At 32.4% G+C, this 24516-nt stretch overlaps 1 protein-coding gene across 5 annotated transcripts in view; it reads right to left on the bottom strand.

Moving 5' to 3' along the window:
• Positions 1-24516, bottom strand: part of LOC127723751 (uncharacterized) — a 99538-nt gene that overhangs the window by 33207 nt on the left and 41815 nt on the right. For all 5 annotated transcript variants that reach the window (XM_052230502.1, XM_052230500.1, XM_052230499.1 and 2 more), the window contains exons 5-7: positions 24191-24248; positions 4577-6211; positions 2094-2156 (exon numbers count right to left, since the gene is read on the bottom strand). In XM_052230502.1, the coding sequence (XP_052086462.1) occupies positions 2094-2156; positions 4577-6211; positions 24191-24248 (1756 nt within the window). The remainder of the gene's footprint in view (positions 1-2093; positions 2157-4576; positions 6212-24190; positions 24249-24516) is intronic.

Raw genomic sequence — 24516 nt, 5'->3', positions numbered from 1 at the left:
ATTTGCAGAATAAAAACAAAATTGACATTTCATGCTTTTTTATTCCCCACGACCCTAACAAATGGATTTTCCCTGAAATATAAATAAAAATATTCTTTTTTATGAAATAAAACGCATTAATCACTGACAGAATTGATACCCCATTGTGTTGTGAAGAAATGAAAATTCAAAACTAATCCGCATGTTTATTTATCTAAAAATAGACATATCAATCTTAACTGTCCTTGAAATGTTGTTTTTGCGCAAATATTTTTGCGTTGTGAAACCTGTATGTAAAACCCCTTACAGTAAGTTCGTTTCCCCTTTTTGTCATAATTCCGTAAGATGTACCAACTCATAGAAATGGACTTGTCCAAACATGGAAGATGTTTAAGTTATAAGTAATATATATTCAGAAACAATTAAGAATTTTCTTGTTTCATAGATAATAAAAAAAATAATCGTCTAAGATCTATTTGGATATCAAAAACGAGAATGCATGACAACTAATGAATCCCATATCCTCGTCTTTCCAGTGGACGAGTCTATTACGTTTTTGACACGAATGGTAAAGATTATTTTCGTACCACGTGTTTGCAATGTTTATCTTTTAATAGTTTTTGTGCTTGATGATCATTATTCACCAAGTTTCCTGAAATTGATAAAAAGCAACGTGGATCTGGGTTTTTTGTTTGTTCGAATGACGGATTTAATTTCTTCGTTGTCCGTGGACATAACCCTCCCCCTTTTTGGAAATTTTATGACGATGGCATGCATTTGATGTTTATAACAGCTGAGCAATAATAATTCATGGAACTAGAATTTAAGAAATTGTGACAAAATAGCACACCAAACCTATCGTTAGAAAGGTGAAATATATTTTTCAAATGATTTTCTGTTTTGAAAGATTTTTTTTTCTTCTTTTTTTTTCGACTAAACGACCCAACTTTTTTATGTGAACTAGATGTGTCGAAACGACACGAATGATCCCGTCTCAAAAACTTGAAAAACTGCAATTTCAACAACACATGTGGACACAAACATGATGGTAATCTCACATATCAAAAATCAACTCAAAATTTGAAGGGGTATTGAAAAAAGTCCGTATAATTGTGATTTTCAACAATTTTCAATAAACATAAACCCTTAATTTTGACAAAAATCAGCAGAGCGGAACCTAACTTAAACGTGTTCTATAACTCATCATGGTTAACTCATATACCAAAAATCAGCCCAATATCTGAAGGCGTTTAGAAAAAAAGTCCGTATTACTGTAATTTTCAAAAATTTATCAAAGTCCAAAGCAGTAATTTCGGCAAAAATCACCTGAGCGGAATTTAACTTAAACTTGATCTATAACTCATCATGGTTAACTCACATACCAAAAATCAGCCCAACATCTGAAGGGGTTTAGAAAAAAAGTCTGTATAACTTTGATTTTCAACAATTTATCAAAGTCCATTATATATAAGACCGTAATTTCAGCAAAAATTAGCGGAGCGAAATGAAACTTAAACTTGATCTGTAACTCATCATGGCTAACTCACATACTAAAAATCAGCCCAATATCTGAAGGTGTTTAGAAAAAAAGTCTGTATAACTGTGATTTTCAACAATTTATCAAAGTCCAAAGACCGTAATTTCAGCAAAAATTAGCGGAGCGGAACGAAACTTAAAACTTGATCTGTAACTCATCATGGTTAACTCACATACCAAAAATCAGCCCAACATCTGAAGGCGTTTAGAAAAAAAGTCTGTATAACTGTGATTTTCAACAATTTATCAAAGTCCAAAGCCCATAATTTCGGTAAAAATTAGCGGAGCGGAACGAAACTTAAACTTGATCTGTAACTCATCATGGTTAACTCATATACCAAATATCAGCCCAATATCTGAAGGCGTTTAGAAAAAAAAAAATATAATGGTTTGTTGCAGAATGACGGAATGGCGGAATGACGGAATGACAGAATGATGGAATGACAGAATGATGGACAAGGGTAAAACTAAATGGCATCGATAACTTCATTGTGGGGCCATAAAAATTCCGTAAACCAACAAATTAAAAAACCCTGGCCTTATATATTTTCATATAAAAGGGTCTTTAAATATACTACCTTGGTCAGCATTCTGCATTTTTGCTGGTAATGATTGAGAATCAGGATAAGCTTTGATGCCATCTAAATATAAAAAAAATCAGAGTGTTAACATTTATTAAGTCAACAAATGCTTGACAAAATTTATCAAGATAAAATATGCCAGATGCAGTTTTATTGTCTGAATTTAATGTGGGCCTGTCAATATAATTTAACATAAGAAGGCATCACTAAATTTCATTGCAAAGCCTGTATCTATTATTTAGGATATAGAAATAAGACTACCAAACTCAATTTTTTTGTCTTTATTGCAATCTTTGGTAGACTACAGAGTTGGTAAATTTTTCTATGATTTCCTTTTATAACTTAAAGTAATAATCATGCAACTTAAATCAGTTTAAGACAATATTTTACTACATTTCATTTTTAGAACTGCCATTTGAGTCTTGCAAGTAGGTCATAGTTGTTTACTTTGTCGGGTTGTTGTCTCTTTGACACATTCTTTATTTCCATTCTCAATTTTACTTGTTTCTTTATTATTATGAGGCTGACTTCATACAGGAACTTCTTAGGAAGAAAGATAAGAAGAAAGCAATATCCTTTAACTTTACTTTCCGCTATATATATGATGTTCTCTCACTAAATAATTCCAAATTTGGTGACTATGTTGAACGCATCTATCCCATCGAACTAGAGATAAAGGATACTACAGATACAGTTAAGTCGGCCTCATATCTTGACTTACATCTACAAATTGACAATGAGGGTCGTTGAAAACAAAACTTTACGACAAAAGAGATGATTTCAGCTTTCCAATTGTGAACTTTCCATTTCTAAGTAGCAACATTCCAGCAGCACCTGCATACAGGGTATATATCTCCCAATTGATACGATATTCCCGTGCTTGTATTTCCTATCATGATTTTCTTGATAGAGGGTTGCTGCTCACAAGGAAGCTATTAAACCAAGAGTTCCAAATGGTGAAGTTGAAATCATCCCTTTGCCATCACGAGTTGGTTGACTGTTATGGAATAACCGTTTCACAGATGATATCGGATATGTTCGTGTTGCTAATTCTTTAGTTTTCTATGTTGTGTCATGTGTACTATTATTTGTCTGTTTGTCTTTTTCATTTTTAGCCATGGCGTTGTCAGTTTATTTTCGATTTATGAGTTTGACTGTTCCTCTGGTATCTTTCGTCCCTCTTTTACTCAAGCAGATAATTAACAACCACATATTTCAGTTATAATGATTAATTCCTATAGATATAATAAAACTGAGAAGGGAAATTAGAGATGTGTCAAAGAAAAAACAAAACCAAATGTCTGATATTCTTGTATTGTAGTTCCTGAGTTATTAGTTTTTTTTTTATTAATTGCAAGCATGAGAATGTATTATTATTACCTTAAAAATTTAGTGATACATGTGTATTCCTTATATTTTAGAAAAAAAATAATTTTTGGATGTGTTTTCCGTTTTCAGAAATTTGTTCATACTTTAATTAGAATGCTATAAATAATTTGTTTTTAATAAATGAACTATTTAAACTTAGTTTAATTGTCACTACAAATATAACATTTGTATAATACTAAAATTGAAGACCTTTTTATTTGAAGGCTTTATTAACTAGAGGCTCTAAAGAGCCTGTGTAGCTCACCTGTACTTACTGATGCTTTGGAAATCATGTAAAATAAGGTTAAAATCACAATTAATAGTATTAGATATTAGATATTATAATGATATCTGAAAATAACAAATAAATTGCTTTGCTGAGCGCAGCTGGATACGACAGCATTTTTACAATGTTACAGCATAACATCAAAAAATCTCCTTTTTGAGTGCATAAAATATTGGTTATATCACATGAAACTCAATATAGAGTACCATATATCATTGTAAAGCTTCAAGCTTCAACTGTCATTATTTTTCCATCATATTTTAACCTAACCAGACATATTTTCATAGCATTTCATGAATATAACATAAATTGTTAGGGGTGTGTAAAACATTATGAAGCAGCTAACAATGTTCACAGAAATTGATGGTGTCATGTGTTAAAACAATTATTGGCCAATCAAATCAGTATATATCATTTAATCTGCACAGACAGGATGACCTTTAATAACCTGAAACTCCTATGCCGTTTGGGTTTATAAGGGTCACCAAAGCCTTGCAGAATAAATGATATATTCCGACTTGCTTGGTCAATAACTATAACATAATGTCTAGGCTAATAAATATTGATATGATATGATGATTTATATTAATAAATACTTTTCACTGTTTAATCTTTTGATTTTAACTTGCAATCGTACAAAAAGTACATTGAAGCTTTTACTTGCCAATTGGACAAGTATGGCTGCAGCTTTTACTTGGCAAATGATGACTTTCACTGATCCTGGGCAATCAAACAATCAATAATGTTGACCCTGCTCTGATAATATGTCTTTGGGGAAAAGTCAAGACTCTATCTATATGTAAACAATAAATATAAAAAAAATTACCTTTGTCCATAAGATAAAAAAACTTTCCAACTTTTGTAATTTCTTGAACAGCCAATGGACATTGGTACACATGTTTATTGATTTCTTCTGAATGGCCCATGTGTCTATAAAAAGCCTGCCTGTCTGTCTCTGGTACATCCAAGTTTGCAAACACAGTTGACATGTAATGTCTCATTTGGGTGGCGTTAATCTCTTTTGTCAGCCCTGCCTGCTTACATACTTTGTTTACACTATTCCATCCATTTACATGAAAGTTGGAACCTTTGATATTTGGAAATACATATATATTACTAGGTTTTACACCTGCCATCTGTCTTATCAGTGGATCAGTAAGCTTTCTTATAGCTTTCCAAGAATCTTTCGGAATGAGCATTGGGAGCATATGGCACACACTTTTGCCAGACTGATATGACAATTTGTATATTTCAAATAATTCAAGTTCCTCTGATGTTTTGGCTTTTTTCTTGTGGGTTTCATCTAACCAGACACCATCTTTTGCATCATTCCATTCCTTTATAGTAAGTCTACTTGGTTCTCCTCCCCGCTTGGCATTGAACAGTGTAATTCTGGCTACCACAAGATCTCTAAGCCGGGGATATTCATTCATATCTAAAATCTGGTATGGGTCATCCATCTGAGCAATTCCAGTCAAAGTGTAATTCCGCAATCTTCTTACATCATCATCAAGAGGTAAATATTGTGGTCGTCTAAGGTTTTCCTGTCTATTCTTAATACAATTGTACTCAGCTCCATCGAATATCTCCTTTCTGTAGTAATCAAATAATGTTTTGAACTCCTCAATTTTTACCAGCTCATCTTTCTTACCCTGCAATAAATGCTGCCCTTTTATGTGTCTAATAACATTTTTTAAAAGATGACCTACGTTTTTTTTTAATCCAGATTTCATACCACCATCATCTTTTGCAGCCATCACATGGATAGCATCCATAAAAGTGGTAAAGTGTTCCATTTTAAACATGTCTAATGTTGCATTTATGTCTATGCCAATTTTAGCTGCCTCGCTTTTAAAACAAAAGAAAAGATTTGCTAGCATCCTCATGTGCTTCATTATATTTTTTCTGTTCTGTGGGTTTTTGTCCTTCCTTGCTGCAAATCTTCTGTAACTGTAAAATCCAAAATCTTTTAGGTATTTATCAGTTTTACAAAACTTTCCACTTGTGTCATCCAAAAAGCCACTTAAGATGTCTGCCTTATAATCTTCAGAGTAACCATCATCTCTAACAGCAGAAAGTGGAATTGCAGTTGGTGTTATTGTTGTTCCCTCTGCTGCTGTACATTTGATTCTGTGAATCTTCAAGTGTTCTTTTACAAAATACCCCTGACATGAGGAACACATAACCCTATTTTCCATTGCATTTCCTTCCCTCTGTTTTCTTGCCTGCCTTTCCTTAACTATTTGATTCACATCAAAGTCATCCTCTTTCATTAGCATCAAGTTGTACTGGTGATAGCCTCTCCTTTTCAAATTGCACAAGACCTGATTTCTGTCCTTTACTGGAAGCTGCTTTGCTGCCTTTACCTCATCGTTGTTTCTATGTTTAGTTAGAATATGCCTGCTTAATCGACTTTGAAATATACCACAAAATGGACATGGTCTTTTTGGATTTCTTGTTCCTTCAAAATAGAATAATAATAAATAAATAGCAAATTATCAATATGAACTCAGACCAAACACAAGATTAATTATAAGACCATGTTTTCCTCATCTGGAATCTATGCTTTTTGTATTTTTTAATGATTTTCAAAAGTAACTAGCTGCGCTATGAGTGCATGATACGCCCATCGCTTTTTCAAAGAAATATGTTCCACAACTCCTCAATGTCATATCAGATTTTTATTAGAACTAATATACATGTGTCCATAGTACAATGGTGCACCACTCACACTATCATATCATAGGGAACATGTGTACTATATTAGTTTCAAGTTGATCGGACTTCAACTTAATAAAAACTACCTTGACCAAAAACTTTAACCTGAAACAGGACAGACAGAAGGAAGGAGGGATGAACAGATGCATAGATAACAAGAATGTGTCAATAGTACACGGATGCCCCACTCGCACTATCATTTTCCATGTTCAATGGACCATGAAATTGGGTAAAAAATCTAATTTGGCATTAAAATTAGAAAGATCATACCATATAGGGAACATGTGTACTAAGTTTCAAGTTGATTGGACTTCAATTTCATCAAAAACTACCTTGACCAAAAACTTCAACCTGACACTCGCACTTTCATTTTCTATGTTCAGTGGACCGTGTAATTGGGGTCAAAAGTCTAATTTGGCTTTAAAATTAGAAAGATCATATCATAAGGAACATGTGTACTAAGTTTCAAGTTGATTGGACTTCAGCTTCATCAAAATCTACCTTAACCAAAAACTTTAACCTGAAGCGGGACAGATGGACGGACGAAGGGACAGACGCACAGACCAGAAAACATAATGCCCCTCTACTATTGTAGGTGGGGCATAAAAAAACATAATGCCCCTAGGTGGGACATAAAAAAGTTAAGGGATGTTAATTTAAAACATATAAACAGGCATATGAAAATTATGGTGCTAATTTTATAAAACCTTTGTTTAACTGGTTACTATGCTTTTTAATTTTGCATTTTAAATTATACAATGATACAAATTTTAAAATATATTCCTCAAGTTTAATTCATTTAGGCTCTTTGACTGGCCATTTTCAATTCAAATCTGTAAAAGAGGGACAAAAGATACCAGAGGGACAGTCAAACTCATAGATCGATAACAAACTGACAATGCCAAGGCCAAAAATAAAAAGACAAACAGACAAATAATAGTACATTGCATGGAACTCACATCAGTTAATTTATGTATCTAAACTCAATTGTTTCGTTTATTTTTTCTGTATTTGGAAGGCAATTCATTTGGCATTACACAAATCTCTATTCCTCTAATGTTCATGAAATTCGTGTATTAAATCTTCCCTAAAGGATAGCCAAGTATATCAACAGTGATTGGTATCCAACAGATATTAATGAATCCACAGTATAAGGAATCAGTAAATTCCATATGGGGTGAGAGCGAGCGAAGCTCAACCACCAGATGGAATTAAACAGAACAATTAATTATTTAGTCAGAAAGTCAGTATCTCTAAAACATGATTAATGTCTAATAACACAAACTAGATGTGTCAAAACGACACAAATGGCCCTGTCTCAAAAAATTGAAAAACTGCAATTTCAACAACACATGTGGACACAAACATGATGGTAGTCTCACATATCAAAAATCAACTCAAAATTTGAAGGCGTATAGAAAAAAAGTCTGTATAATTGTGATTTTCAACTATTTTCAAAGTCATAAACCCTTAATTTTGACAAAAATCAGCGGAGCGGAACTTAACTTAAACTTGATCTATACTTAACTCATCATGGTTAACTCACATACCAAAAATCAGCCCAATATCTGAAGGCGTTTAGAAAAAATGTGTGTAACTTAAACTTGATCTGTATAACTCATCATTGTTAACTCACAGGGTGCATAACTGTGATTTTCAACAATTTAGCAAAGTCCAAAGCCCGTAATTTCAGCAAAAATTAGCGGAGCGGAACAAAATTTAAACTTGATCTGTAACTCATCCTGGTTAACTCACATACCAAAAATCAGTCCAACATCTGAAGGCGTTTAGAAAAAAACTCTGTATAACTGTGATTTTCAACAATTTATCAAAGTCCAAAGCCCGTAATTTCGGCAAAAATTAGCAGAGCGGAATGAAACTTAAACTTGATCTGTAACTCATCATGGTTAACTCACATACCAAATATCAGCCCAATACCTGAAGGCGTTTAGAAAAAAAACTCTGTATAACTGTGAAATTCAACAATTTATAAAAGTCCAAAGCCCGTAATTTAGGCAAAAATTAGAGGAGCGGAACGAAACTTAAACTTGATCTGTAACTCATCATGGTTAACTCACATACCAAATAACAGCTGAATATCTGAAGGCGTTTAGAAAAAAACTCTGTATAATGGTTTGTTGCGGAATGACGGAATGATAGAATGACGGAATTATGAAATGACGGACAAGGGTAAAACTATATGGCACCGACAACTTCGTTGCGGGGCCATAAAAATTAAAGTTATGTATGTTTACAATGCATATGTTAATTTCAGAAAAACACAGTTTTTGTTTTAAAGGAATATGACTCTTCTTCTTACTGCATGTGTATTCAAATTGAACCTTGCTAACTGACAGTGTATTCAAAATAAAACACCCCCAATATCCTAATATTAAAAATGCAGAGTTCCCAAATGTTTGCCAACTGGTCATGCTGGTACTCCTAGAAGCTGACTTTTATAAACCCTGAAACCAAATTTCAGAAATTCTTGTATGGTAGTTCTAGACAGTCAGAGCTCTGACATAAACAAGTCAGAATAAAATGACTTCCATAGGTCAGATATAATTTGATGTAAGTGTTGTCTCCCTTCTTGCACTCAACAGATCATGACTTGTACAGGTCAGTTTATGTCAGACTTTAATTTATCATAAAATGACTTCCACAGGTCAGATTTTGCACAAAATATTGTGACTTAATATCTTCATATTCTAATAAGATTTATGCCCCTTTTTAATGCATTTTGACTTCGAGAGGTCATTTTTGTTCTGATTTGAAGCAGTCATTACTACCACTTTGTTATCAATCTCCATAAAAATATGGTGATTACTAGTTTCGAATTAAAGAGTTTTAAAAAGTGGGGCTCATCTGACATCATACCTTCTCCTTTCCAGAATCTAAACATAATATATTTATCTCATCACTTTCAATTATTTCAAAATACAAAGAAAAACCAGGTGAGAAAAAATGGATCATACAATTTTCTGAATATCAAAAGATTTACAAAATACAATATTGGATACATTACATGACAATACTTCAAATCTTCCAAGGAAAAACAAGACACTTATTCATGATAAGACTATGTTAATAAAAGATATATTCTCATCCACTTTAAGCTAAATGTATTAAGAGCAAAACATTTATTATTTTAATATTTCATTGAGGTAAATACTGTTGTGCAAACTGACTCAAACAAGTCACATTATGTTCTGACTTACTAAACGTATTACAACTTTTAAGTCTAGTATTGTCATATTGATTTAAAAATGTATAGGTAAGCCAGATAAAAGACTGAGGAAATTAGGTCCCCCAAAGTCACAATAATGAGGACTATAAAAAAGTTTATTTGGTATATTCAATATTAAATGTATTTTTTTTTAAACAGGTCAAATCATGTTCTGACTTAAAAGAGTCCGTCCAAAACTAAAATAAATTTATTGAAATATTTAAGCCGGTCATTGCCATATGATATTAAATGAATGTATGGGAACGTCAGATAAAAGACACAGGAAATATATGTTAAGATCCCCTTAAATAAATAACCATTTGACTTAATTGTTTCTAAAAGTTTATCAAATAATAAACTCGAAAATGGCAGATTCAGAATCAGTCTGAAAGCAAGGACTTTCTTGGATTAAAGGAAGTACACCTAGCTTTGATTGGAAATTTTGTTCTGTAAACTGACTTTAACAGGTCAAATCATGTTCTGACCTCAAAGAGTCAGTCAAAACTAAACTTATTACAACTTTTAAGTCTAGTATTGTCATATTGATTTAATAAAATGCTTCGCTGGGGCGCAGCTTGATACGACCGCAGAGGTCGAACCCTGAACAGTTGGGGCAAGTATGGACACAACATTCAAGCTTGATACAGATCTAAATTTGGATTGTTATTAAATATTTGACACTGCATAGGTTTCTGACACAGAAAGAATGTGGTCTAAGAACTTGAATTTTTTTAATTTACCTATTATGGTCCAATGTCCAAAATCAAAATACATGGTAAGATTCAGCATATCAAAGAACCCCATATATTCAATTTTTGTTAAAATCAAACAAAGTTTAATTTTGGACCCCAACTTGGACAAACTTGAAAACTGGGCCCATAATCAAAAATCTAAACACATGTTTAAATTCAGCATATCAAAGAACCCCAAGATTTCAATTTTTGCTTAAATCAAACTAAGTTTAATTTTGGACCCTTTGGACCTTAATGTAGACCAATTTAAAAAACGGGACTTAAAATTAAAAATCTAAATACACGGTTAGATTTGGAATATCAAAGAACCCCAATAATTCAATTTTTGATGAAATCAAACAAAGTTCAATTTTGGACCCTTTTGACCTCAATATGAACCAATCTGATAGCGGGGCCCACAAATAAAAAATCTAAATTCATGGTTAGATTCAGCATATCAAAGAACCCCATATATTCAATTTTTGTTGAAATAAAAAAAAGTTTAATTTTGGACCCCAACTTGGACCAACTTGAAAACTGGGCCCATAATCAAAAATCTAAACACATGTTTAGATTCAGCATATCAAAGAACCCCATATATTCAATTTTTGTTGAAATCAAACAAAGTTTAAATACTGGACCCTATCTTGGACCAACTTGAAAACTGGGCCCATAATCAAAAATCTAAACACATGTTTAGATTCAGCATATCAAAGAACCCCAAGAATTCAATTTTTGTTAAAATCAAACTAAGTTTAATTTTGGACCCTTTGGACCTTAATGTAGACCAATTTAAAAAACAGGACCCAAAATTAAAAATCTTAATACACGGTTAGATTTGGAATATCAAAGAACCTCAATAATTCAATTTTAGATGAAATCAAACAAAGTTTAATTTTGGACCCTTTTGACCTCAATATGAACCAATTTGATAACGGGGTCCACAAATAAAAAATCTAAATACATGGTTAGATTCAGCATATCAAAGAACCCCATATATTCAATTTTTGTTGAAATCAAACAAAGTTTAATTTTGGACCCCACTTTGGACCAACTTGAAAACTGGGCCAAAAATCAAAAATCTAAATACATGTTTAGATTCAGCATATCAAAGAACCTCATATATTCAATTTTTGCTAAAATCAAACAAAGTTTAATTTTGGACCCTTTGGACCTTAATGTAGACCAATTTGAAAACTGGACCCAAAATTAAAAATCTAAATACACTGTTAGATTCGGCATAACAAATAAATAAATGTGATCAAAGATTTTACAAATCTAATGCGCCATACTGTGCAATTAAAGATTACTTCTTGAAATTTTTCAATATTTGAAATTTGAAAAAAAAATAATATTTGAAGAATAATTCTTTTTAATTTCTGAAATCTGAAATGAGAAAAAATTGACCCCCCACAATTTCTTTTTATCCCCCCCCCCCTTTTTCCCCCCAAAAAATTCAAGATATGGTCATAATCTCAATTCAAATTTCCAATGGAGTTGGCAACCATAATTACCCATTTAAATTTACCATAGTGCTAACTTAATCTATTTTATAATAGAATTTAAAATATAGTGTCAAATCTTTCATATGGATTTTTTTGTAAAAAAAAAAGATGCAACATTTGCAGATATTTTTACTGGTCTTCCTTTATAAATATGCATTTCTTTAAACATAATTTAAAAGCAGTGTAAGGGAAGTAACCAAAACGTTGTATTTGGATTACCTCCCTTACACTGTTTTAAATTATCTTTATTGTTCATTAACCATTACTTTATACATAATTTAAAAGCAGTGTAAGGGAGATAATTTCAATGATGTATTTGATTTATCTCCCTTACACTGCTTTAAATTATGTTTTGTACTAAAGTATTTGTCCATTAACCAGGACAACCTTGTTTTTCCCCCTTTTTTGCCCCTAATTCCTAAACGGTTTGAGCCATAACCCCCCAAAGCAAATCCTAACCATCCCTTTGTGGTATGGAAACTTGTAGTATAATTTCAGAGAGATCCATACACCGTTCCACAGTTATTGTCTGGAAACTAGAAAATGCTTATTTTTGGCCCCTTTTTGGCCCCTAATTCCTTAACTGTTGGTACAATAACCCTCAAAATCAATCCCAACCTTCCTTTTGTGGTATTTAACCTTATGGTAAAATTTCAAAAAGATCCATTCACTTAAACTAAAGTTAGAGTGCGAAAACCAATGTGTATTCGGACGACGAAGCCGCCGGACGACGACGACGCCAACGTCATACCAATATACGACCACAAAGTTTTTTTGCGGTCGTATAAAAATGTATGGGAGAGCCAGATAAAAAACAGAGGAAATAAGGTCCCCTTAAGTCACAATAATGAGGATTATATAAAAAAGTTTATTTGGTATATTCAATATTTAAATGTATTTTGTTTTAAACAGGTCAAATTATGTTCTGACTTCAAAGAGTCAGTCAAAAACTATACTTTAACTAATTATTGCAACTTCTAAGTCTGGCATTGTCATATGCATTTAAGAATGTATGGGAAAAACAGATAAAAGACACCCAATAATAAAGTCACAATAATGAGGACTATAAAAAAGTTTGTTTGGTATATGTAATATTCAAATGTATTTGCTTACAAGTTTCATCAAATTATCTTAGAGGAAGAAGACCTAGTTTTGATTGGAAATTTTGTTCTGTAAACTGACTTTAACAGGTCAAATCATGTTCTGACTTCAAAGAGTCAAACAAAACTAAACTTATTTCAACTTTTAAGTCTAGGATTTTCATATTGATTTTAAAATGTATGGGAAAGCCAGATAAAAGCCAGATGAAGTAAGGTCCCCTTACGTCACAATAATGAGGACTATAAAAAAGTTTATTTGGTATATTCAATATCAAATGCATTTTGTTTTTAAAGATTTTCATCAAATTATCTTAAAATTTTATTTTATTTCTGTATTTTCATGACTTTTCTTTTCTGTTAAGTTTACACATAGAACTTGTGGTTGCCAAAAAAAATAAAATTTTAATAACCATTTGGCTGAATTGTTTCTAAATAAACTTACAATTAATTAACTCAACAGTAGCAGATTCATATTTAGGGGGGGGGGGGGGCTTAGAGGAAGAACACCTAGCTTTGATTGGAAATTTTGTTCTGTAAACTGACTTTAACAGGTCAAATCATGTTCTGCTTTCAAAGAGTCAGTCAAAACTAAACTTATTAATACAACTTTTAAGTCTAGTATTGTCGTATTGATTTAAAAATGTATGGGAAAGCCAGATAAAAGACAGAGGAAATAATGTCCCCTAAAGTCACAATAATGAGGACTATAAAAAAGTTTATATGGTATATTCAATATTAAATGTATTTTGTTTTAAACAGGTCAAATCATGTTCTGACTTGAAACAGTCAGTCCAAAACTAAGTTTATTGAAATTTTAAAGTTGGACATTGTCATGATTGTGATGTGATTGTTAGAATTTATGGATACAAGTAGGAAAAAAGATCACAAATATTAAGTCACAATTTTTAGAACTATATAAAAGTTAATTTGGTATATATTTGATATCTTAATATTTCATTGAGGTAAATCCTGTTGTGCAAACTGACTTGAACAAGTCACATTATGTTCTGACTTCAAAGAGTCAGTCAAAAACTATACTTTTACTAATTATTGCAACTTTTAAGTCTGGAATTGTCATATGCATTTAAGAATGTATGGGAAAATCAGATAAAAGACACCTAATAATAAAGTCACTATAATGAGGACTATAAAAAAGTTTATTTGGTATATTTAACATTCAAATGTATTTTGTTTACAAATTTCATCAAATTATCTTAAAATTTTATTTTATTTCTGCATATTTATGACTTTTTTTTCTGTTAAGTTAACATATGGAACTATTGGTTATAATAAATATTATTTTAAAACCATTTGACTGAATTGTTTCTAAACAAACTTATCAATTAATTAACTCAACAGTAGCAGATTCAGATTAGGGGGGGGGGGGGGGCTTAGAGGAAAAGACCAGTTTTGATTGGAAATTTTGTTCTGTAAACTGACTTTAACAGGTCAAATCATGTTCTGACTTCAAAGAGTCAAACAAAACTTAACTTATTACAACTTTTAAGTCTAGTATTGTCATATTGATTTAAAAATATATAGGTGAGCCAGATAAAAGACAGAGGAAATAAGGTAGCCATAAGTCACAATAATGAGGACAATAAAAAAGTTTATTTGGTATATTCAATATTAAATGTATTTTGTTTTAAACAGGTCAAATCATGTTCTGACTTAAAACAGTCAGTCCAAAACTAATTTTTTTGAAATTTTAAAGTTGGACACTTCCATATGATATTAATGAATGTATGAGAACGTCAGATAAAAGACATAGGAAATATATGTAAGATCCCCTAAAATAAATAACTATTTGACTTAATTGTTTCTAAAAATTTATCAAATAATAAACTCAAAAATGGCAGATTCAGAAGCAGGGCTTAAAGGAAGTACACCTAGCTTTAATTGGAAATTTTGTTCTGCAAACTGACTTGAACAGGTCAAATTATGTTCTGACAAATTGACTTAAACAGGTCAAATCATGTTATGACTTAAAAATATCAGTCAAAAACTAAATTTATTGAAATTTTTAAGTCAGGCATTGCCATATGATATTAATGATATGTATGGAAAAGTCAGATAAAATACACACGAAATACATGCAAGATCCTCTAAGATAAATAACCATTTGACTTAATTGTTTCTTAAAACTTATCAATTAATAAACTCAACAGTGGCAGATTCAGAAGGGGACTAAGAGGAAGAACACATAGGTTTGATTGGAAATTGTGTTCTGTAAACTGACTCAAGCAGGTCAAATCATGTTCTGACTTATAAGAGTCTGTCAAACACTAAATGGATTGCAACTGTAACAGTCGGGCATTGTCATGATTGTGATGTGATTGTTAGAATGTATGGATACAAGTAGGAAAAAAGATCACAAATATTAAGTCACAATTTTTAGAACTATATAAAAGTTAATTTGGTATATATTTGATATCTTAATATTTCATTGAGGTAAATCCTGTTGTGCAAACTGACTTGAACAAGTCACATTATGTTCTGACTTCAAAGAGTCAGTCAAAAACTATACTTTTACTAATTATTGCAACTTTTAAGTCTGGAATTGTCATATGCATTTAAGAATGTATGGGAAAATCAGATAAAAGACACCCGATAATAAAGTCACAATAATGAGGACTATAAAAAAGTTTATTTGGTATATTTAATATTCAAATGTATTTTGTTTACAAATTTCATCAAATTATCTTAAAATTTTATTTTATTTCTGCATATTTATGACTTTTTTTTCTGTTAAGTTAACATATGGAACTTTTGGTTATAAAAAATATTATTTTAAAACCATTTGACTGAATTGTTTCTAAACAAACTTATCAATTAATTAACTCAACAGTAGCAGATTCAGATTAGGGGGGGGGCTTAGAGGAAAAGACCAGTTTTGATTGGAAATTTTGTTCTGTAAACTGACTTTAACAGGTCAAATCATGTTCTTACTTCAAAGAGTCAAACAAAACTTAACTTATTACAACTTTTAAGTCTAGTATTGTCATATTGATTTCAAAATATATAGGTGAGCCAGATAAAAGACAGAGGAAATAAAGTCCCCATAAGTCACAATAATGAGGACAATAAAAAAGTTTATTTGGTATATTCAGTATTAAATGTATTTTGTTTTAAACAGGTCAAATCATGTTCTGACTTAAAAGAGTCAGTCCAAAACTAAAATAAATTTATTGAAATATTTAAGCCGGGCATTGCAGGGCTTAAAGGAAGTACACCTAGCTTTGATTGGAAATTTTGTTCTGCAAATTGACTTAAACAGGTCAAGTCATGTTCTGACTTTAAAAAATCAGTCAAAAACTAAATTTATTGAAATTATTAAGTCAGGCATTGCCATTTGATATTAATGATAATGTATGGAAAAATCAATTAATAAACTCAACAGTGGCAGATTCAGAATGGGGCTAAGAGGAAGAACACATAGCTTTGATTGGAAATTTTGTTCTGCATATTGACTCAAACAGGTCAAATCATGTTCTGACTTAAAAGAGTCCGTCAAAAACTAAATGGATATGCATAAAATCTGGTTCATAATTTTTGAAAAGATGGAGAGATTAATGAGTCTATATTTTGTTACAGTATTTCTGTCTGAATTTTTTATGAATATTCTGTATTTACTAATTTAACTACATGTATGTTATTGCAAGTGTATTAATTAGCTTTGTTTATTACTTATATTAAACTAAACCTCTATTAATCAATTATATTTACTCTGGTTATTGATTATATAAGAAAAACTCTGCCTATTACTATATGACTGTAATCTAAACTCTGATTGTTAACATCCTGGATTGCATATCTGCATGACCATTAAACTCATGGTATACCCATTTTATTTGAGGATATAAAAGTATTGTTTTTTCAATATAACATTTTCAGACACATTGAATCTGTGAAGACAACTTTCAATTTGACTTTAGAAATTAAAGAGTTTGTAAGCAAAATGTTGGGGAAATTTAATTATAATTAAGAATGTTTAAAATTAGTTAAGAAAAAAGCCGACATTAATAATGTTAAAAAAAATTTGAGGAGAAAAAACATACAAATTCAGACCAAATATGGTGACTTTGTTGTCCTTCAAGAAGCCGTACATATAATCCATAATATTTTCACTGTTTTTTAAATACATGTAAAAGTTGAAAGATAACTATCTATTGATTTTTTTTTAAATAGCTTTTTTCACAACACTTATAACTTTGTAATTTATGTTCCATTGTACACTTGTTATTCTTAATATCTTTAAAAATTGTTGTTTGGGAACAAAATCTTGTCAGGGTTTCTTATGGTACTAGCATGACAAGTGCATTCATATTCTAAAATACTCTAAACATTAAAAAAAGTCAGTATTTTCAGATCATTCTGAGTCTTTCTGACCTTATTAAGTCAGAACATTCAGACTTTTATAAGTCAGAACATTCTGACTTCCAATGTTCTTCTCACTTCTGTAGAAACAAAGACTATCTATGTCTCAAATAAGAGGTAAATGCTTCATGTGGCTAAGCATCTGGGGTAAGAATTATAGATGTGTAATTTCAGAGGAAAACAAATATGCCAAAATTTTTTTTTTTTTTCATATAGATTAGACCGTTGGTTTTTCCGTTTGAATGGTTTTACACTAGTAATTTTTTGAGGCCCTTTATAGCTTGCTGTTCGGTGTGAGCCAATGCTCCGTGTTGAACGCCGTACCTTGACCTATAATGGTTTACTTTTATAAATTGTAACTTGGATGGAGAGTTGTCTCATTGGCACTCATACCACATCTTCCTATATCCATGTAATTAATAAGATGTGATGCATGTGAGAGGAAAATAATACTGAATAGACAATTCTGTTTGCACAAACACTGATAAATATAATATGTAAAGGTGGTCTCTCAGCAGATTAAAATAAACAAGAAATAATTGTAACAGGATGCTGTTACGAAGTCTCCCAAACAAATTTAAGCTCCCATAATTCGTCATTCCCATGGTTGCCTGACATTGGGCAAGTTCCAGTACAAATTGGTTTTGTCTAGTAAAGTGATATGCATAAGTGACGCCTAGGGTTTGACCCTGCATGTCATTCAAATCTTCTTGAAATGACGAACAGGAATATCATATGGTTTACCTTTAGGGGTGGTGATCCAGAACATTTCAAAAAGGGGGATGGGGATGACCCCAATGGACTTCCCCTATATTTCATTTGATTAGTTTTATTGTCCTGTGCAAGAATGTATATGGTGTAGAGGTGGGGATCTCGACCGTTTACAAGTTTTCAAACATGAGGGAGTGGGTTGACCCTCCGGGACTCCACCTTTATTTCATTTGATTTGTCTTATTGACCCTTACAAGAATATATATGGTTAAGGGGTGGGGATCCCGACCGTTTACAAGTTTTCACACAGGAGGGGGTGGGGGTGACCCGAAGGGACTTCCCCTATACTTCATTTGATTTGTTTTATTGTCCTATTCAAGAAAATATATGGTTTAGGGGTGGGGATCTCGACCGTTTACAAGTTTTCAAACAGGAGGGGTAGGGGTGACCCCCAGGGACCTCCCCCAACATATCATTTGATTTGTTAAATTGTCCCATACAAGAATATATATGGTTTAGGGGTGGGGATCTCTACCGTTTACAAAATATAAGAACATTTCCAAATGGCAGGGGGTGGGGGTAAACCTGGAGACTAGCCCGGTATATTTCATTCAAATCAATTTGACATTATAAAGAGGAATAGAGAAATGACAGGGATAGGGGTGATCCCTGGAGACTTGCCCTACATTTCATTTGATTTGTTTTATCATGTCCCATGATCAAAAATGAAGACCAGGTGTGTGCATCACTTATTGTTCTCAAGTTATAACTTTAAAAATAAAAAAAAAAAAAACCTTGGGTTCTTTAGTTAAACCCCTCCCTTCCTTTTTCTTTTATTAAAATTTTTCCCATTTTCGTTTCATTATCATCATATCAATATTCACAATGATCGTTTTTCTCATAGGGAGAAACGAATCAGAAAGGTTAAAAAATCAGTTCGTGATTGAGTTTTAAAAATAGAAAAATCACGTGACGATGTTATGCTCGAAGCAATAATTTTACTTTTTAAATTGCACTGACTGGTTAATAATGTTAATATTGTTTAAGACAACACGAGTTATCTCCCGAAAATAACAATTCATTATCATAACAACATTTTCTGACCTGAACAAGTCAGAATTGTCAAACACCAGGTCATCTAAAAGACCACGCGTCCGTATTTACAGGTCGCGCGCCTTCATGAAACAGCTAAAAAATCACTTGCAAGGAACTTCTTTATAGGCAAAAAATATAAAAATGCCCATGAAAATACGGAGGTAATATGAATAACCTTTCTAAAAATGCCCACAATGACCTAGATTTTCACTAAAAATCGTAAATAATCAATATAATATTCAATGACTTCTCGTTCGAGACACTTCCAGAACAACGACTCTCAAACACGTGATCTTTTGCAAAAAACCACGTGATCGTATGTGTCGTAGATCGGCGGCAAATTCAAAATAACTTCTGGTTTGACGGACTTGAGTGAAAACTACGCAAAATAAAAATTGACGCGTACAGGTCAGAATTTCAAAACACTTTCTGACTTGAAGAAGTCATTTTATTCTGACTTGTTTATGTCAGAGCTCTTACTGCTAGAGAAAATGTGACAAAAGTTTTAACTTGGCTATCATGTGTATTATGATACAAGTGTTCAGTAAACAGGAAGTTGTTGAGTGATGAATCTAAAAATGCATCACACGTACGGATATAACTTACTAATATAAACACTGAAATTTCAGAAATCCTTGTCAAGTAGTTTCTGAGAAAAATGCGACGAAAATTTTCATGGGACGGGCGGACTGACGGATGAATGGATGGACAAACAGAGGTTAAACAGTACACCCCCACCATTTTTTTAAAGCGGGGGTATAAAAATAGTTGACCTATTGCTTAAGCACTTGAAAAACAGTGTCTCACATGACAAAATTTATACGAAAATTTATCATTTATCAATAAACAATACAAATTAGGTCAAGGTCAGACATACCTGCCAGACAAACATGTACACTTAACAATTATTTCATCACAAAATATAGCTGACCTATTTCTTATAGTACTTGGAAAACAGACCTAAACAAAACAAGAGTGCACACGCTGAAATGTCTCGCCCTCTTTACTTATCATTGATATTATTATGTTGATAAAAAATGTTGTCCTAAATATAAAGCTTTATTAAAACTGTCACATAAACTTAACATTAACCAAATAAACTAAACCTTGACCAATGAACCATGAAAATGAGGTCAAGGTCAGATGAACCATGCCAGACAGACATGTGCAGCTAACAATTCTTCCATACAACAAATGTAGTTGACCTATTGCTTATAGTTGAAGAAAAACAGACCAAAACACAAAAACTTTACACTGAGCAATGAACCTTGAAATTGAGGTCAAGGTCAAATAAAACCTGCTCGACTGACATATAGATCATAAAATATTTCCATACACCAAATATAGTTGACCTATTTCATATAGTATTAGAAAAAAAAAACCAAAACTCAAAAACTTAACTTTAACCACTGAACCATGAAAATGAGGTCAAGGACAGATGACACCTGCCAGCCAGACATGTACACCTTACAATCATTCCATACACAAAATATAGTAGACCTATTGCATATGGTATAAGAAAAACAGACCAAAACAAAAAAACTTAACACTGAGCAATGAACCGTGAAAATGAGGTCAAGGTTGAATAAAACATGCCCAACTCACCTATAAATCATAAAATGTTTCCATACACCAAAAATAGTTGACCTATTGCATATAGTATTAGAAAAAAAGACTAAAACTCAAAAACTATAACAACTGAACCATGAAAATGAGGTCAAGGTCAAATGACACCTGCCAGTTGGGCATGCACACCTTACAGTCCTTCCACACACCAAATATACTAGACCTTTTGCTTATAGTATCCGAGATATGGACTTGACCACCAAAACTTAACCTTGTTCACTGATCCACGAAATGAGGTCGATGTCAAGTGAAAACTGTATGACAGGCATGAGGACCTTGCAAGGTATGCAAGTACCAAATATAGTTATCCTATTACTTATAATAAGACAGAATTTAACATTACAAAAAATCTTAACTCTTTTTTTCAAGTAGTCACTGAACCATGAAAATGAGATCAAGGACATTGGACATGTGACTGACGGAAACTTCGTAACATGAGTCATCTATATACAAAGTTTGAAGCATCCAGGTATTCCACCTTCTAAAATATAAAGCTTTTAAGAAGTAAGCTAACGTCACCGCCGCTGTAGCCGCCGAATCACTATCCCTATGTTGAGCTTTCTGCGACAAAAGTCGCAGGCTCGACAAAAACTTCAACATTGACTTATCAACCATGAAAATAAGATTGAGGTCAGATGAAATCTACCACACCGAGATGTACCCCTTACAATCATTCCATACACCAAAAATAGTTAACCTACTGCTTAAAACTTTTAAGAAATTAAAAAAAATGTTGAAGAAAAAATACCCCAAAAATTTTTAACCACCCCCCTCCTTTCCATTTTGTAATTATTACCCCAAAACTCAATTCCATCCTTCCCTATATAAGCTATGTAGTGATAAACTGTGTAGTACAATTTTAGAGAGATCCATACACTTAAACACAAGTTAATGTCTGGAATCAAGAAAAATGCTTGCTTTTGGTTCCTTTTTTGCCCCTGATTCTTGAATGTTTGGGAGATTATCCCACAACTCAATCCCAGCCTTCCCTTTGTGATATGGAAACTTGTGGTACAATTTCAGAGAGATCCTTTCACTTACACACAAGTTATTGTCTGGAAACAAAATGCTTGTTTTTGGCCCCTTTTTCCTAAACTGTTGGTACCATAACCCCCAAAATCAATCCCAACCTTCTTTTTGGGGTAATGAACCTTCAGGTAATATTTGTTAAGAGATCCATTTACTTAAACTAAAGTAATTGTCCAGAAACCAAATGTGTTTTCAAACAACGCCGACCACGAAGCGGACAACGACGACGAAAAACATCAAAACATTATATAAATAAAGCAAATTTTTGACGACATAAAAAACTCATTTTTTTTCAATCAGTCACTGAACCATGAAATTAAGGAAATGACATTGGACACATGACAAATTAACACTTCATAACATAAGGTATCTGCATACAAGATATGAAGCATCCAGGTCTTTAATCTTACAAAACATAAGGCTTTATATAAACTGCTATTGTGACGCCGCCATTGCTGCTGGATAGTAATACATATGGGTCAATATCTTTGTTTTTCCATAGGCGGTAATGGTAACGTTTTTTCCTGTAGCTCATTCCATATCGTAAACTTATATATGTATGATAGCTTGTTTCGAAGCTGTGACATTTTCACATATGTGGTTAAATTTTCGGGGTACGAAGTGAGATTACTTTTTCCGTAAATTAGCATACCCCAAACATCCTTTCGTGATGCGGCTCCTCGTGGTAAAAAATCCCTTTTTTAACACAATAAGTTCTTTGAAAATTTAATACTTTGAACACATTTAATAGCTCCATAGTTTTTACACATTTATTCTATGTTCCTCTACTTTCCTAATCACCTCAAATGGTTAAGCTCAGTCATTTGTAAAAAATAGAAACATGTCCAATATCACTACACAGAGATTTTTTGTTTACACACAACTTTTGAGTTCCTCATTTCGAGGCGCATTAGGGATATTGACCCATATGTCTCACAAAATGCGACGAAATACTGCGGTGAGACAAAAAACCAAAGATGGAGGGCCATCATTTGGTTTCTTTTTCTTTCTTTCTAATAAGCAAGCCATATGATACAGCTGTAACTGGTTCTAAAATCAGATCCAGATGATCAACTACCTTTTTATAGTTGGCAACCATGCATTTGTGGAAGTTGTATTTGTCTGTTGAAGATACGTTTTTTACTCTGCTTTTCTGCATTAAACTAGTGTTTGAACAAAAAGAACATCACTGTAAAGAATAATACTGGTAAAAATAATATTTCCCAAAACTTTTTTTACCCCTAATTAAAAGATTTGTCAAACACTTACCCATATCATATTTCTAGATCTGCATCTCTGATAAAAATAAACTGTTATCACAGAGATATGTCTCACTTTTTTTAAATTTCGATAATGCAAATGTTGAAATTAAAATAGCAACACTATGAGTATAACATGTGAGTTTTGCAAATATTCAAAGTCAATGACCATGACTGAAGGTACATTGACAAAACAATCTCCATGGAAATGAGTTGTGCCAATGCTAATACAACTGCAAACCAAATACCATTGACTTATCATACCTAGTTCCCTTTAAACAAACATAAATACAAACTAATACATGTCAACTAAGCAAAATTTCAAAGTCAATAAACCATAACTGAGGGTCGGGGTGAAATAATCATGGAAATGAGATCTGCCGATGCTAATACAACTGCATACCAAACATCATTGACATACCACTAGTGGTTCCCCATAAACCAATCTTACCACAAACTAATACATGAAAACTTAAGCAAAAGTTGCATAGTCAAATGACCATGACTGAAGGGGCAGGGCCAAATAATCTCCATGGAAATGAGATATGCCAATGATTATACAACTGCATACCAAATATCATTTACTTCTCACTAGTGGTTCCCCATAAACTGACCTAATCACAAACTAATAAATGAGAACCAAGCAAAAGTTTTGAAGTCAATAGACCATGACTGAGGGGGTGGGGCAAAATAATTTCCATGGAAATGAGATATGCCAATGCTTATAAAACTGCATACCAATTATTATTAACTTACCACTAGTGAGTGGTTCTTCATAAACTTACCTAATCACAAACTAATACATGAAAACTAAGCAAAGTTTCAAAGTCAATAGACCATAACTGAGGGGATGGGGCCAAATAATCTCCATGTTAATGAGATGTGCCAATACTTATACAACTGCATACCAAATATCTTTGACTTACCACTTGTGGTTCACCATAAACTAGACCTAATCACAAACTAATACATTGTTGACACCGCAGCTGACGCCGGAAACAGCATACCTATGTCTTGCTTTTTGACTACGTCAAGCGAGACAAAAACTAAAATGTTTTAATACCCTTTAATCCTTTGTTGTTGTCATCTACATCTTCCTCCTCATTTTCACCATCATCACTCTAAAAATCCAAAAGGAAAAGTTGAGATAATGTTTTACTGTGTAACAAAAAATACAGATTTAATTTAATTGAACAAATTGAAACATTTGTTTGTTGAAAGATTCTCATTTTTAGTAATGTAGAGGTTAATGGATATTCATGTTACTTAGTTAACTGCATTAGATTGAATTGTCAACCTTAAAGGTGTGATATGAAACATTTGTTTAGACATTAATCTCAAATCTTCTTTCACAATACAAACTCGTGTAAGGCATAAAAGACAAACATT

This window comes from Mytilus californianus, unplaced genomic scaffold (assembly GCF_021869535.1).
Source record: "Mytilus californianus isolate M0D057914Y unplaced genomic scaffold, xbMytCali1.0.p SCAF_13, whole genome shotgun sequence".
In the NCBI taxonomy this organism is placed as follows: Eukaryota; Metazoa; Mollusca; class Bivalvia; order Mytilida; family Mytilidae; genus Mytilus; species Mytilus californianus.
The sequence above is the reverse complement of the archived record's forward strand: the minus strand, read 5'-3'. Positions and strand labels throughout refer to the sequence as shown.